The 15,671-nt window shown below is 24.2% G+C and overlaps 1 protein-coding gene across 1 annotated transcript; it reads right to left on the bottom strand.

Moving 5' to 3' along the window:
• Nucleotides 1-223: 223 nt before the first annotated feature.
• LOC145836658 (transmembrane protein 150A-like) lies at nucleotides 224-6,791 on the bottom strand. Its single transcript, XM_082944444.1, has 9 exons — nucleotides 6,671-6,791; nucleotides 6,215-6,301; nucleotides 5,772-5,828; nucleotides 5,525-5,592; nucleotides 4,792-4,919; nucleotides 3,529-3,711; nucleotides 2,709-2,876; nucleotides 1,429-1,563; nucleotides 224-259 (listed from the first exon to the last, which is right to left on the bottom strand). The coding sequence occupies exons 2-9, from the start codon at nucleotides 6,292-6,294 to the stop codon at nucleotides 224-226; spliced, it is 855 nt and encodes a 284-aa protein (XP_082800570.1). The 5' UTR covers nucleotides 6,295-6,301; nucleotides 6,671-6,791.
• Nucleotides 6,792-15,671: the final 8,880 nt, after the last annotated feature.

The raw sequence follows: 15,671 nt of genomic DNA, 5'->3' as shown, positions 1-15,671 counted from the left end.
AGAATATCTAGTGTAAGTTTCTTTTGCAGCTTTTGGCCTTTAACTTTTTAAAATGACTCACTTTAGAAGGCCCTTTTCTAGAGTAAGTTTCATATTTCCCCGTGATATCTAATTTAAATATCAAAACTACCCTTAAATACGCTTAAGACCTTCTTTTTTGCTCTTCATCATTATCTCAAGAATATCTAGTGAACTCTTTAAGAATTTTCAAATTATGACCCCTTTATGGTCCCTTTTCCTTGCCCTTGTTTGGAATTCCCTGGTTTAAAATGTTATTTTTTCGAAAACGTTTATATATTTTTTAATATATAACTGATTTGTCGTGTCAAGCGATTAATTTGTCGTTACCCTTTTAGTTTTTGGTAGCTAAATTGTATTAATAAATTACTATTACTTTGTACTTAAAAGTAAAAAGTACTATTCTTAAAACTTATTTAAAGAATTTTAAAAAGCAATTACAGGCTTTTCACTAACTCTTTTTTATTGTATCAAAACTACAAAAACTTGATATCAAGTTTTTTTTATCTTAACAGTAAATAGCTAGTTAGCTTTATTTTACATGGTTACATCTAATATTTAACACTTATTTCTTATTTAACATGGTTATTTATAATGTTCAATTCTTATTTTCTTTTTTAAACTGCTTATTTTTACTAAATAAGTCATTCTTATCTAGACAACACGTTTTTGATACAGTTTCTGTAATTTAACCAGATTTTAATATTTTTGCCTTATAATTTCTTGTTTTTTATCATGATTTAAAGTCAGCAGACCTGAACTTGTAATCTTTAAGAAAGATGTGAAAATTAAGCTTCGAAAATCATCAAAACTTATGAAACTAAAATTAACAAGAAAATTTACTATCTAATTTTTGAAAATATTAACTAATGAAACATATAAATTACAAAAGTAACAAATGCTAGATATTTTTAAAGTTTGTTTTAAATGCATTGGAATGTTTTTATCAAATGATAATAACTAACCATAAACTACATTTTATAAAAGACTATTTATTAAGACGCACAAAAAAATAGCAACAATGTTCTATCAACTACAAAATTAAAATTACAGTGTTTTAAAACTTTATTAAAAACATTTTTAGATCATTTATTCATTATACGTTTAACTGTTAAACAGACAATGTCCTGTACTTGTAGAAGGAGACCAAATGTTTATTTATTTCAAAAAAAAACTAGCAAAAAAAGCATTCTAAAAACAATATATTTTTTAACGATTTAAACTTCTACTTAATGCTTTGTGTAAAGAAAAAAATATTCAAACAACTTATTAAAAGTTTTATTTATGTATGTAGGCGTAATGAGTTGAACTAATAACGAACTAAATGTTGCAAAAAGAATTCTGCTTTACTGCAGTTCCATCTTTCTATAACTTTCAAAATTTATTTTCTTTTAACAACTTTCAACTAACACTCGATACCTCTTCTACGGTTTGACTGTTAATTGTAACATCATCATCGGTGTTTTCAAAGTTGTATAAATTTTTTTCAACTTTTAAAACTACTCCGTTTCGTTGTTTTAATACAACTTTTACTTGATCAAAAGCCTATAAATATGAGTATAAATTAAATTAATTTACTATTACTAGATAAGATTGATGATGATTCGATATTTATAGTTTTTTTTATTAGAACTTAATTTTTCAATAAAAACTTTTAAAGTCTTGCATTTTTTAAATACTATAACTTTTATTTTCGGAAGCGTGTATATATTAATAACAAGATAAGAAGTAGAGTATGTAAACTATAGTTATAGTAAAAAATTAGAAAAACTAAACTAAAAAAACATAAATTTTACATACGAGAATATGTTGATTACTTACATTATCAATAAAGTTTTAGTGTTAACTTTATACCATTAAACGTTATTAAGAATTATATTATATTTAGTTTAAAGTACTTTACATACATTATACTAATAAAAAATGTATATTTTTTATATGCTAGTAAAAGAAGCGGTGTAAAGACAAAACTAAAAGCTTTAAATTTTGTTGAAAAATTTCAAATATACTTATAGTTTTATTTAATAACTTATGTTTAAAATGGAAAATAGTAAGCTTTTAAAAGAGTTCCAACGTCACTTTTATCTTTATTGAAACTTTTTTTTTAAGTAAAAACAAAGTTTTGTTTATATAACTTGTTTTTTAACGTTTTAGTTTAATTGTTTTTTTTTTTGAACTTTTTTAAACGGGTTTTAAACTTTCAAGTTGTAGTAATGAACAAGTACTTTATTAAATGTTGTGTTATATATCTAATAGTACCAACTATTTTACTGAAAATTCTTGATGCCTTTAAATTGCAAAAATTAATGGTAATCGCAGAAAACATAAAAAACGTGCATCAAAGATCTATATTTGTAAAGTTTAGCGGTAGCGAACAGTAGTTATAATTTTGCAGTCATAACTTACACTATGTTGAATTTATATCATTTTTAGCTAAAATATACAAAAGCTTAAAATTTTTAAAGGTTTTATAGTTTTTAGACTTTTTGTGAAACAATACTTAATGTTTTCTTTTGTATACAAAGGTTACAAAGGAAAGAGCATGCAAAGCATTTAAGATAAACTAGTAATACTTTTGGACTTATTAAAACAACTGCAAACACGATCTTTTAAAGATTTAATATTTACGTGAATTTATTTTTATTTAATTTTAGCTCGAACTAGCTTGTTTTTCAAACAACTGAGCTAACCTGAAATTCGTAGTAAAACATGAATAAGCAAATAAGTATGCCAATAGTTAGTATCCATTCCACAATAGCTCCAAAAAGATCTAAACTTCTGGTTGAATTCGGATAAAAAGGACAATTCCCGTCATCTAAACGTTCCAAAAGTTTCAAATTATTGTTAATGTATTCTTCCTAATAATTGTTAAGAATATAATTACAGTTTAATAAACTTATGTCAATATAAACATACCAGTTGTAAAGAAATAACTAAAATATATTATTTTTAAACCAATTAAAAGTAATTTTCTACTACTACAGAATTTTAGTTTTTGAACAATTACAAATAAATATAATTCGCTTAATTTGTATAACAGCTTACTTTTTTCTCATCACCCCTGATCAATTTTTTGTAGAAAATAAATCCAATCACTATAAAATATTTTTCATTGAGTTTTTATCAACTGAAATAACAGTCAGTTTGTTGTTTTATTAATTTATTCTTTCTTGTTGTAAAAATATTTTTAATTCTGTGCAAATTTGTTAAAACTTTTATTTTAATATTCTTGTTTTTTAGTTTTTGGAATTTTAATACGCTTTTAATTAAAATTACTTGTTTGTTTTATTGCTGAATCAACTAAATAAGCTTTTAAAACTAAAACCGTATATATTCTTATCATTTTATAAAAGCATGCATTTTACTGTACAAAAATATTTTTAATTTAAATTAATTAAGTGCTATATAAAATTTTGTTTAGTGCAAATGATTCTGAGGTTCCGAAACAAAATTACAAGATCAGTTCTGCTATTAACATAACTAACGAGCAATAAGTGATAAAGTCATCACCAGTGCTAGAAAAGTTCTGTTTCGTTTTATCACGGCCGAATTTCGTTGTGAAGGTTTATCTGTCAACTTCATATACATGCTATGAACGCGTGAACTCATAACCGCAATTAAGATCGAGTAAACAGTTCCCAAAATAAAAGCGAGGGCAGCTCCAAAGTAATGAGGAATTTTTCCATAAGTCACCTGTGAACAGTTCTAAAATATAGAATATATATGTGAAAAGTCTACGCTAACTTTTAAAAATAAATGCTTCCGGTTAAATCAAGTTTTATTTCCATATTTATCGCCTAAATTACGTACTTTAAAATACGTTATTTGAAAAACAGTTTGTCTTCTAAAATCTTAATCTTACTTAAAATCAACAAATACTTAATTTTTTGTGTTTCACAAAAAGTGTTTTTGAAAAATGTTAATTAAAAAGTGTTTTGAATTAAAACTTAGTCAACTTGATTTAGTTTGGTTTAATAAATCAATTTTAAGCTATACTTTTGCGACATTGTCTGTACTACAATGAACGTACTGCAAAAAAAAACTTTCGCCAGTTGTTTTTCTCGTGCACCAGGTCCTTGGACCAAACTTTTTGAGGGTTTTTTGACGTTCAATAAACAATATATAAAATGAGTAGCTTAGAATAAATATTTAGACCTCCCGTCATGTTGAAATAGTGATTTATTAGACTTAAATTGTTTACTTCTCGCAAAAATAAGAAAGTGTAAATCCATTAATACCGATCAAACACAAATCGAGTGAAAAGCAAACAGTTTATTCAAAACCAATTGTGCGTTAATATAAACTTATCGAAGTAGATTGTAAATGATAAAAATCATTACGTTACATTATTTACGTTCATCTAAGTCTTAGCTTTTTAGTCTAGAACTTTATGATAAATACTGTTTAGTTAAGATTTTTTGTTTAAATTTTTTTTTAATCGTAATTATAAGTAAAACTGAGTAGCAATAAGTAAGAGATTGATTTATTTATAGATCTATTAAATTTAGTTTTAAACAAGTAAGAACCCGTATTTAAATCGGAGTTTTATATCTATGATATCTTAAAATTATATTTAAATATTTCTTTTGGACATTTATTTCGATAGTTAATAATATAGCTAATGTTTTTTAATATGTAAAGTCGCTGATTTACAAACAACTTTTTAATACCTACAAAATGTTTTCAAAATCATAGACCTTGATACACCAGAGATTGTTCAAGAAAAATATCATACAACTAAGTCAAACATTTAAACCAACAGATGCAACGAACCGGAAAATTTCCAACTATGACGACACCGAAGCAGCAGAACGATCCGACGACCAAGGTGCATGTGTTAAGCAGGGAATCTTTCGTCAGGTGACGGTAGTATCTCCATGCCAGAAAAACTATCATCAGGCCTGGTGTTTTAAACAAAATTGTTTTTTGCGCTAGTGTATTTAGTTTTTAAACAAACTATGTTAAGAGTATTTATTTAAACGGTATTAAAAAAAAGTGACTTATAAATAAAACTCTACAATTTTTTTCAAAATATCAAAATAACTTTAGAACTTATGTCTACTTTTAAAACTTATTTGCGGTAAAAATTTAAAAGTTAATTTGTATAAGTTTAGTTTTAAACAGTTATAACATAAAACATTTCAGATTGCATTTTCATTAAAAACAACTTTCGAGTTTTAATTTTAAAATTTTTTAAGTTTTCTTATTTATCAAAAAAAAATATTTTTCCAAAATTGGGTGGTAATCTCTAAACTATCTACCAAAAAGGGTTATTATAGACTAATATAAAAATGAGTTTATGAAACCTTGTTTTAAACTTTTAAATTCAAAACGGCTAATTTTTTTTGTTTCCTTAATGCAGTAGAATTACTAATTCAAAGTGTGACAATCATAATAACTTTAAAAAAACTAGTTTTCACATAAATAACTCTTGTATACAAAACTATAGTGTGTTTAGAACCGAAAATTCAATATATATATTTATTTTCTACAAAATTCTATTTACCAAAAAACCCCTCCAAGTTCAGCAACAAGCCAAAGTACATGAGTTCCGGGAAACCTGCGCCAGTGTAGCTGCAAATAAAACTTTATTAGTTTGTAGACGAGTCAATACAATTTATAACTTAACTTGTTTTTAATATTGATCCTTTTTTTTACATAATGAAAAACTATTTTTGTAAAAAAAAGTGTATAGTTAAAAACTTAAGAAGCATTTTTTATACTGTTTTAATTTTATTATTAAAAGATCTTACCTCACATAAGGAAAATACCACTTTTCTGTGTGACAATTGAGTTTTGCTACCGTGTACCTTTAAAAGTTGTTTATTTGTATCTATTTAACAAACTTTACTAAGACACGAAAACAGGAAATTAAGTATCAAAACTTAAAGTACTTTAGGTCATTTGTTCACAACGTTAATGAGAAAAGTAAAGTTCATAATCTACATACTTTTAATTAAAACTCGATAATTATTGTTACATAAAAACAATCATCAACTTTTTAAAAATTGTGTGTCAAAAAAGTCTTTAAACTTTCTAATGAAAAACTATTAGTTTTTCTAAAACGAAACTAATATCTAACTAATTGTTTAAAACAAAAATGAGTTCAAATTTTCCAAAACGGCTGATTTTTAATTTAATATCAATAAATTATAAATTTGAATATTGATTTAAATCGATAGCCGTATTAACTAACGTTATGCAGAATCCAATCATTGGAACGACACTTGCAATAATTGGCAGGATTTTCCATGGCAACGGACCAAACATTCGCATGGAAGAACTATAATATAAATGTTGCATTTTGTGTTTTTCAAAATCTTGAAATGATAAAAAACGAACAAGCTTCAACGGTATTAAGAATTCGAGTTCAATTGTATACCAAAAAAATTATTTATTGCTTTTTCAGTTTTCATTTTAAAATACACTTGCTTAATTTCATGATTGCATAATTATTAAGTAAATTTAAAAATTATATCTTAAAACTTTATTTGATACATTAATATGTTTTAAAATGTTCCCGATAAAATTATTTTTCTAAGTTTTATTTTTTATTTCTAAGGTTGTTTTTTCCTTTAAAGTTAAAATTTTCTAATTATAATCTTTTTTCATTAACAAAATGAAATTAAGCTTATAATACAACTTTTATAACCTCTCAAAAGTATCTTTAAAGTTTTCAGATTTGTATTTATCTTTTTTTGATTTTTGGTTTATAAACCTTCCGTCATTTTTCTTGTAATTGATTAGTTTAGGTAGCCTTTCTGAACTTTCTATGTAAATTTCGCAGTATCCAATACTACTACTAAGTGAATAGGAACTAAAATCAATATGTGTTTTAGATAAATAACTTTGTTTTTAAAACAAAATTTTTAAGTTATAGTTAGACGGATAGTTTACTTCACAACTTTAAACTTTGTTAGTGAGAATTAATTTTTACTATTCAAATTTTTTCTTAATCAATTTACTTAAGTTATAGCTTGAATAAAAATTTTGCTGAGAATTGTTTTGTTTTCTAGAAACAATACTTTAAGTTATTTTTTCCAACTATTTACGCAAAAAACGGCTTATTAGTAGATTTCTTAATACCTAAATTAGCGGAATTGTTTACGCGTAACACGTGTCTCGTGATATGCATAATTTTTAATACTAAGCAGTTTTTTTTTTAATTTTTATTTGCTTTCGTTTATGGTTAATAAAGTTAAATTTAAAATCCAACAATTACAATAAACTAACAGCAAAGTTGTACTGTTTTTAGATGCTTGCGCAATACATTTGTATAAACAGAAACGACAAACTAAAACACTTACCCATTCATGTTTAAACTTTTCACATCCATGTTGTAAATTATAAAAATCTATGTTTTCAAAAGTTTAAAAACTTTTTCAAATAAATACACTAAAACACTTTTCGAGACTAAATCATTTTTACCGCTTTATTTTAATAAAAAACAAGAAATTAGTTACTATGAAACACATTAATAATAATTGATAGTTTCGAAAACCATTTTATTTAACAGGTCTTAGTTTTAAACTTTGACTGGTAATTTTAATTAGCATTTTCAAGTAGTTTTTGTGAAGTATAAGTCTGTGATCTTAAACTATTTATGGAGAAAAACATCAGTCAAACACTACCCGTTGCATCGATAAACATTTTCTGGTCAAAAGCGAGCGTGTTATACACAGTTTGTAACCTTACCTGTCCTGTACTTTATTCCGTACAACATTTATTTAATGATAATGGAACTAAACTTCTTCTGAACCATAGAAAACAATTTTTTAAGATACATTATGAAAATTATTTTAGAAAACTATTTAACACGAAAAAAATTAAAAAACTAACGCTCAAAAATTTTGTCAAAATACCTTGTGTACAGAAAGACCTTTCGGTAAGCAGGATAAAATTTTAAACTTAACAGCTATTTTAAACTTATCAATAAAAACTTGTTTATAGGTGTTGTTCAAAGTTTTGTAACAGTATTTTTGTAGTGAAAATAAAATTTTTGTAATCCTAATATCAACTATGATTTTTTGTTTTAACTATTCCAATTTATTTTTTCAAAATAAGTTGTTGGAATTTTTTTCAAGTTTTAAATAAAAAGTTAGTTTTTACTTAAGAAAAGAATTATATTATATATAACTTTTCCAAAAAGACAAAATCACAGTTGATTTTTTTTTGTTAACAAATACAGTTTTAAAAAACAATAGAACGATAGTTTTTGAATTTTAATCAAAAACATAACTACTTATACTCTATTTTTATAAAATATCGATAAACTCTTAGTTTCTTACTGTTTTACTAACATTTTTTAATATAAACAAATTAGCCTTTACAAAAAAAACAAATACTAAAGTAACTAATATATTTTTAAAAATTATTTCTTGTACACATGTAACTAACTCATCTAGTAATAACAAAACGTAACTAAACGGTGATGCTAAAGTTTTGATATAACTCTTTTAAGCTCGGCATTAAAAAAAATATATGTGTTCACTTTTGCTCTTTGTCACCACAAGCGTTTTTCATTGTACTTTCACTTAATAAATTGTTTTCAAATTTTTGTTAACTTTTATTGTTTTCTATGTTTAAATATATTTGTTGTTTTATAAAACTCAAACGATGTTTTACTTTGAAACTTATAACTAAACAGTAGCTAACCAACATTATGTTTTATCGGCTTATTGCAAACTTTTTCAGTTGCGATTGACAGACGAGTTTAGAAATAAAAACGAAACTCGAATCTCAATCTACTGAAAGTTTGTGGTCTGATGGTGTGATCAAAACTTTATGTTTAGCTATAACCGTTTAAACATGATTTTTTTTAAGTAATAAAATTTCAATTGATGTATATTAATAAACCTACTTTTTATTTTAATTTGACTTTATACGGTATTTATTTGATAAAGTATCTTTGTTATTTTAAATAGATAGTTTAAAAAATGTAAGAAAACTTATCGACCGAAAGATTTCTCGCTAAACAAAAACAAAAAGTAAAAAATATTTAAAAAAAATTTTGAATCCTTGATTTAAAATGTTCTTTTTTTGTTTTTTTTTTTTTCTATTCAATATTAATATACATAAGCAATATAGTAGAACTCACTATACACGTTTAATTCTACTAACTTGCTTTTTTTAAGTAAAACTAAAACACAAATAGTTTTTAATTTTTTTTTAATTATATTTTATAGAATAATTAGCATTTGAACTGAAACTTATATAAAATGTTAATTGGTAGATTTACAGTTTATGTTTAAGATTGATAAAAAATTTGTAAATTACAATTCAGACAAATTATCAATGATTAAAATTTCAAATTTTATCATAAAAATTTTTATAAATTTTTATTAGAACTTGTTTATTTAAAGAGTTTTCACATCGTTATTTGTTAATAAACTAAAAATTCACAATACAAACGAATAATATTTTAGTAATCTTAACTAGATTCAAAAAAATGGTTTTATTACATTATAGAAATCAAGTTTGAAAAATACATTTGTTATTAGGCTTAAATTTTGTAAGCTATCTATTTTACTATTACATCTATATTACTTTGCTAAAAAGGTTTCAATTCATTTCAACTTAATTGTTTAGTTTGAGTTCTTTTATGCTTATAAAAAAAAATTCAGATATTAGCTCGTTTGATCCTTATTGTAATTAATACAAAATATCCCATATTAAATTTACAAAGTTTGGAATTACCATTAAATTTAGTTGTAATCTCATGTGTTTAAAAACAACGCACTTGTATTGTAAACAACTAAATTATTAAAGTACCAGATACAAAAAAGCATTACATTGAAGATACAACAAATATCAACAAACAACCTTTATTCGTGAGATTTCTCGACTCCAAACTTTTTTGCAATTATGTATTTTACAACTTATATTTTTTAACAATGATAATGTATATAAGAAACTTAAACTGTACTTATTTATGGTAAGAAGATGCTTTTTGATACAACTTATTGAATTTTTACTTAACTGATTTAACGAACAAAAAGCATACTATAAAAACAAAAGCTTAAACATTTCTAATGTGGGTTTAAATCAAAAACTTTTAATTTGTTACATAATTTAAATATTTAGTATATAGTGCAAGCTTTTTTTAAGAGTCTCATAAATATAAATTGTATGATTGTTTTCACTATTATATTAGGTTTTACAGAACACGTAAACACTTTTAACACTAAAAAAATTTAAGTTAAGAAAAACCATTTAATAAAAAAACTTCTATTTTTTATAACCAAGTTTTGCTTAATTTATATTAAGCCTTTTTATGATTTTCGTTCTTACACAACAATTAATACACACATCAGATGTTTAAATAATACGGTAAATTTTAGAATTTATTGTTTATAGAAAAGGTGTTGATGATCATATGACCCTAAAAAATCCGTTTTTTATTTACAAAACCAAGTTTTATTATGAAATTTAATATTTTATATATAAAGTTTACTTTGATAAAATTCAGCTTAACTTTTAAGTGTTTATTTTTAAAATGAAAAACTTAGCTAACTGTCGTTATTTTTTCATATGTTTGTAAAGGTAAATCTAAAAGATAACTAAACTACACTACTTTTAAATTTAAAAAATTACAATCGACTGTTTACATGATTTTGTTTTAAAAACAGTATTTTAAATGTAAATACATATCAGTTGATTAAATTAAAAATATTGTAAGCACATTGTTTATTATTTTTTATACTTAAACAATATTTTGATCTATTTAGGTAGACATATAACAATTCTACTAATAAGATTTACTTATTTTTTACAAAACGATCTTCTGAGCAAAGTACATCTTTGGTAAAGGTTAAAAAGAAAAAAACCAAGCAGTAAAATTTATAGGTTGAAAAGTCCTAAAATAAACATTTAAGTCAGTTATAACTTTTAAGTAAAGCAAATTTAAAAATTTAAAATCTAATATACATGAATCTAATGTTAAAAGTCGAAAATGGTTAAATTTATGATAGTTTGTACAACTTAGCTTCAATAAAATACTGTTTATTAAACCTATTAGTTTTAAAATATATTTTAAATTACATTTTAAAGATGTTAACTTACATAACGAAAGCAAAAAAAATTTGCAACCAGAAACGCTTAGTTAAAAATTGCTCTGATTTTTAAACAAACTCACAGTGGTGTATAATAGTATTTGTAGTATACACTAATTCAAATTAAGCATACAGATATCACCTATATCACAGTAAAAATATTTATTTTGTACCTTGAAAAATACTATGAATTTAGAATCAATAATAAAAGCTTACAAAAAATCTTTATTTGATTCGTTTAGTCTTTCCAAAAAAAAATCTATTTTTGAACACAAAAACCAAGCAATTACATTGTAAATGAAATCTTTTATATGTCCAAATTCAACAAAAACAGTTTTTTACTTTTACGCCTGATAAAAAAGTTTTAGAAAAATTTGAAAATACAATTATTAAAAACAAGTGGTTATCTTGCTTACTTAAACATTAATATCTCGTTGTAAGTAAATTTTTAAAAGTTACTTTTTTTAAACATGGCCCTTTAAAACATTACATAGGAGTAGCATCGAATTAGTGCTTTTTTTTAATCACTTGCAAAATCTGAGCACGATTTTGATAATGCGTTGTTTCAGGATCTATATCCGTATAAGTAAAATTAATTTCAAAACACAATAAGTTTGTCCACTTAATTTTTTATAATTTTTACAGAATTTCTTAAAAAATATATATCTTTTTCATTGTATATACATGTCCCTTTCATTAATTATCAACTTTTTCTTTACGTATAACTTTGAAACATTTAGTTATAAATTTTAAGTCACAAATGATGATACACATATCTTTATCTAAAAAAAGTTATCAATTAAGTTGATTAAAGGTAATTATAAAATACATTTTAAATTATTTTTAATATTTAATAATATTTTATTAATAAAATTTGGAGGCCACAAGTTATTTTAGAAAGTCATTTAATATTATGTTATAAAAATTTGCATAATGCAGTAAGCTTTTACTGACAACATTGATGTTCGACTTTTGAATGATTCGAAAAATGTAAGGAACATTCAAACTTTAAATTTAAATCTAATTTTTTTTACCTAAACTCTTTTAAAATCTTTTTGTCAAACATGTTTAGCAGTTTTAGCTTATTCAAACGTAAGATAATTCGCTTGTACAACATTAAAAGTTAAATAAATTATTTTAAGAGAAACTTCTTCTTTCCTCAGACTTTTAGTAGCATCAAAACAAGGCTTTTCTGTGTATTTAAAAGGTATTTCCGTCCAAGTACTTTTTTCGACGTCGTAACCGAGTTTCGTGTTTCTTCCATTACCGACTACAATTGTTTTGCTTCCAATAAAAAAAAGCTGTAGCACCGTTGTCTTGTAGAGCATTCGGAGTGTTTTTATAAGAACAAATCTGTTGGAAGTGGAATTAAAAACTTCACATTCTTTTTTTAAACCCTCCTGTTACATACAGATTATTTTTAACAACAACCAAACCATGACATCGTCTGCAGTAGACCAGTTGTGGCATTTTTGGCCGACCATCAGCTGCATGATCGTACGACTCGACAAATTTTAACTGTCTTCGCAAATTGCTATATCTACCGCTCACGAAAACTCTTTCTTGCTCACGAAAACCGCGCTTGCTGACTGCGTCATTGCCTCGCCCATACAAACGCATTCCTTCAAGTAGCATTGCTTGTGTTTAATTGAACGCAGGAGTTGGTAACGGTTGTGTTTCCTCCTTTTAAATAGGCTCCTAACAGGTAGACTGAGTAAATGAAGGAATAGATCGTTTAGAACTGGCGTTCGTCGTACATATTAGTAACACATTTCCAGCTCTTAGTTTAATAAATAACGAACTTCACCACACGACCGTAAACAACAGTATCTGAGACAACCTACGACTGGTTGTAAATCTATAAATAGAGACACTGGAAGTAAATTATCATGCAGTACAATAAAATAAACTTAACATCAAATATAATGAAAAATGTACTTTTAAATACTTAAATTCAAGACAAAAACTGACTGCTGCTCATAAGGTTTTATTTTTATATAATAATTAAATATTCTTTATAAAAATTATAACTATTTCTGGTGCAATATGATAGTTTTAAAATTAGTTTATTTGGTTTTCGTAATTACTTTCAATTAAATTTAGTTAGGTTTTCAATGGAAAATAAGTAGTTAAAAAATTTCAAACTCCGTATTTTTAATTCTTTAGAAAATATCTCTAATGGTTCTCAAAGGTTTATAAAAATGATAAATACATTAGAAGATCTAACTATTAATGTCCACCCATCATAAGAAAATTAAAACTTTAATTATTAATACAAATTATTTCTTACTCAGTTGCAAATTAAATATTTTATTTACAACCAGGTTTCAGTGACTGAAAAATTGCGACCTCTTCAAGTAAATTTATGCAAGTATTTTATTTTACTTAAAAATACTTAATTTGTACATCTCTGTTTAAATAAGCTCTTTACATTTCAGTAAATTGAGCAATCTTTTTTAATTAAGACAAATAACTATATTACTCAGTTACACTTAAAAAAAACTATGTGCAACTGCATAATTTCTCTATTAATTTTCGCTTTTTTTTTTGCTTTTTCCTAGTCCACGGTCAAATAGAAAAAATATCAAAACTTTTCTTTTTAATTCTTACAGTGGAAAGTTTTCTAGTTCTTAATTTTTTATATATAAAGCATTTATTTTAATTATTAAAATTTAAGAACACTTAGTTGCTTGTAAAAATAAAAGAATTATGTGAAGCAATCTTTTATTAAATTTAGTTACTAAGTAGTTGAAAATTTGCTTATGTTAAAGCAGTTTTTCTTTTTTTTATTATCAATAATATAAGCAATTATAATACATGTTATTATTTAATATTTCAAGTTTTGATTCTTATAGTTAACTTAACATTAACCATGTCATTAAAATACTGACACAAAAAGATTTTCTTTTAAACTTTATTAAGCTAAACATTTATGTTTTTAATGATTTATTTTAGCTACTAAAGTTTTATACTCAAATTAACATTCTATAGCCGTTTTCCGACCTTAAAAAAATTAATAACTAATGAAATAACCAAAGATATCAAAAAAAAATAAAATAAAACTTTAACTTTAATGGAAAGTTTTAAAGAACACTATAAAAGTATCTAAAAAATATTAATAACGAACATTTGATTTATAATTATTTGTTAAAGTTTTAATTGTGATTCCTTAAACAAATGGCTATCTTTTTACAGATTTGTTGTTTATTAAACGATAAAAAAAGCGCTCAAAAAATTTGGTCGAAGGACCTAGTGTACAAAGGAACCTTTTGGTTATATAGTCTTACACAACATGCTTATAAAGTTTCTTACGAGCTATTACACAAAGTTTGTTATCATCTAAATATTTAAATTTTTGCTAATAAAACAATAAGTTAAACAAAATGAAAAATAAAAGAAAATAAAACTAAGCGAAAATTAACTGAATTTGTGTTAAATAATGTATTATGAATCTTGTTTATTAACATGAGAACTAAAAAATATATATTACTTTAAATTAACTTTTAGTGGAGATAAACAACACTAATAGCAAACGTGTGAATACTTGAATTACAGGTTAAAACCTCTTTTCTTTGAAAAAAGTAAAATGTAATGCGCTGAAATATTTTTACGAAAATTTTTAATTTAATTATTTTGTGCTAAAAAGGTAACTTTTATTTTTTTTTAATAATTTAGCTTGAATAGTAAAAATAGTTTTACATTTGAATAGTTAAATAAACTATTGTATATTCTTTTTTAGAATTTTAAAGAAGTGATTTATAATAACTGAACTTAATTTTTATAAATGAAAATATGAAGATAAGTACGATAAAATTTATGCTTTTGATAAGAAAATAAAAACATGAAAAAAAAATCAATAAATTTTTTTATAATAATGATATTAACAACAACAAATTTTCTTTCATTTAAAAAATATTATTTTTTTATTTTTTGAGTACTTGTCCTAGTCTTAAACTGTAACAATAGAAAGCAAACAACATTTGCAAACATAAATCAGAAGATTTTTTTTTGATTTACTCAAAAAATATATTACTAAGTTTGGTTATAACTGTTTTACCTATTTTTACTCTAGGATCCTAATAAAAATTATTTTTTGATTGATCATGCTTCTGGTTTTATTAAGACTTAGTTTAAGTTTGTTTTCCATAAGCCGATTTTATACCTTTTTTAGTTCTGTTAAAATTCTTACTGTCATTTAGATAGTGTATTTTGTGAACGTTTTGTATAATATTGTGTCATCTGCAAAGTTTAAGACGTTAAGACTAGTACCATTCTGTAAGTCATTTATATGTATTAGGAATAACAACGGTCTTTATACTGAGCTTTGTAGTTTCTCAACTTCACTTTTTTCACAGGTTGACTCATATCCTTCAAAGCTAACGAACTGTTTCCTTTCCTTCCATCTAGATATGAGCTGATTAGTAGATGCATATTTCCTCTCAAACTATAACATTCCAAATTACTTAGTAAGATATTTCTATCTACAGTGTAGATAGTGTAGATTCTACCCTATCAAATTCTTTATTAAAATCCAAAAAGACTGCACAAACTGCGTTTCCTTTATCAAAACTGGACATAACCCCTTCATTTAGTTGTTATAAC

The sequence above is a fragment of the Thalia democratica genome, chromosome 5, assembly GCF_965202585.1.
Source record: "Thalia democratica chromosome 5, ktThaDemo2.hap1.1, whole genome shotgun sequence".
NCBI lineage: Eukaryota > Metazoa > Chordata > Thaliacea > Salpida > Salpidae > Thalia > Thalia democratica.
The sequence above is the reverse complement of the archived record's forward strand: the minus strand, read 5'-3'. Positions and strand labels throughout refer to the sequence as shown.

Bases quoted from the DNA above. Each gene is read 5' to 3' on its own strand.
- LOC145836658 (XM_082944444.1), bottom strand. From the start codon at position 6,294: ATGCGAATGTTTGGTCCGTTGCCATGGAAAATCCTGCCAATTATTGCA. The intron at 5,829-6,214 runs GTTAGTTAATAC...CAACTTTTAAAG, and splicing joins ATGATTGGATTCTGCATAAC to GTACACGGTAGCAAAACTCA. The intron at 4,920-5,524 runs GTAAATAGAATT...TTAAAACACCAG, and splicing joins GAACTTGGAGGGGTTTTTTG to GCCTGATGATAGTTTTTCTG.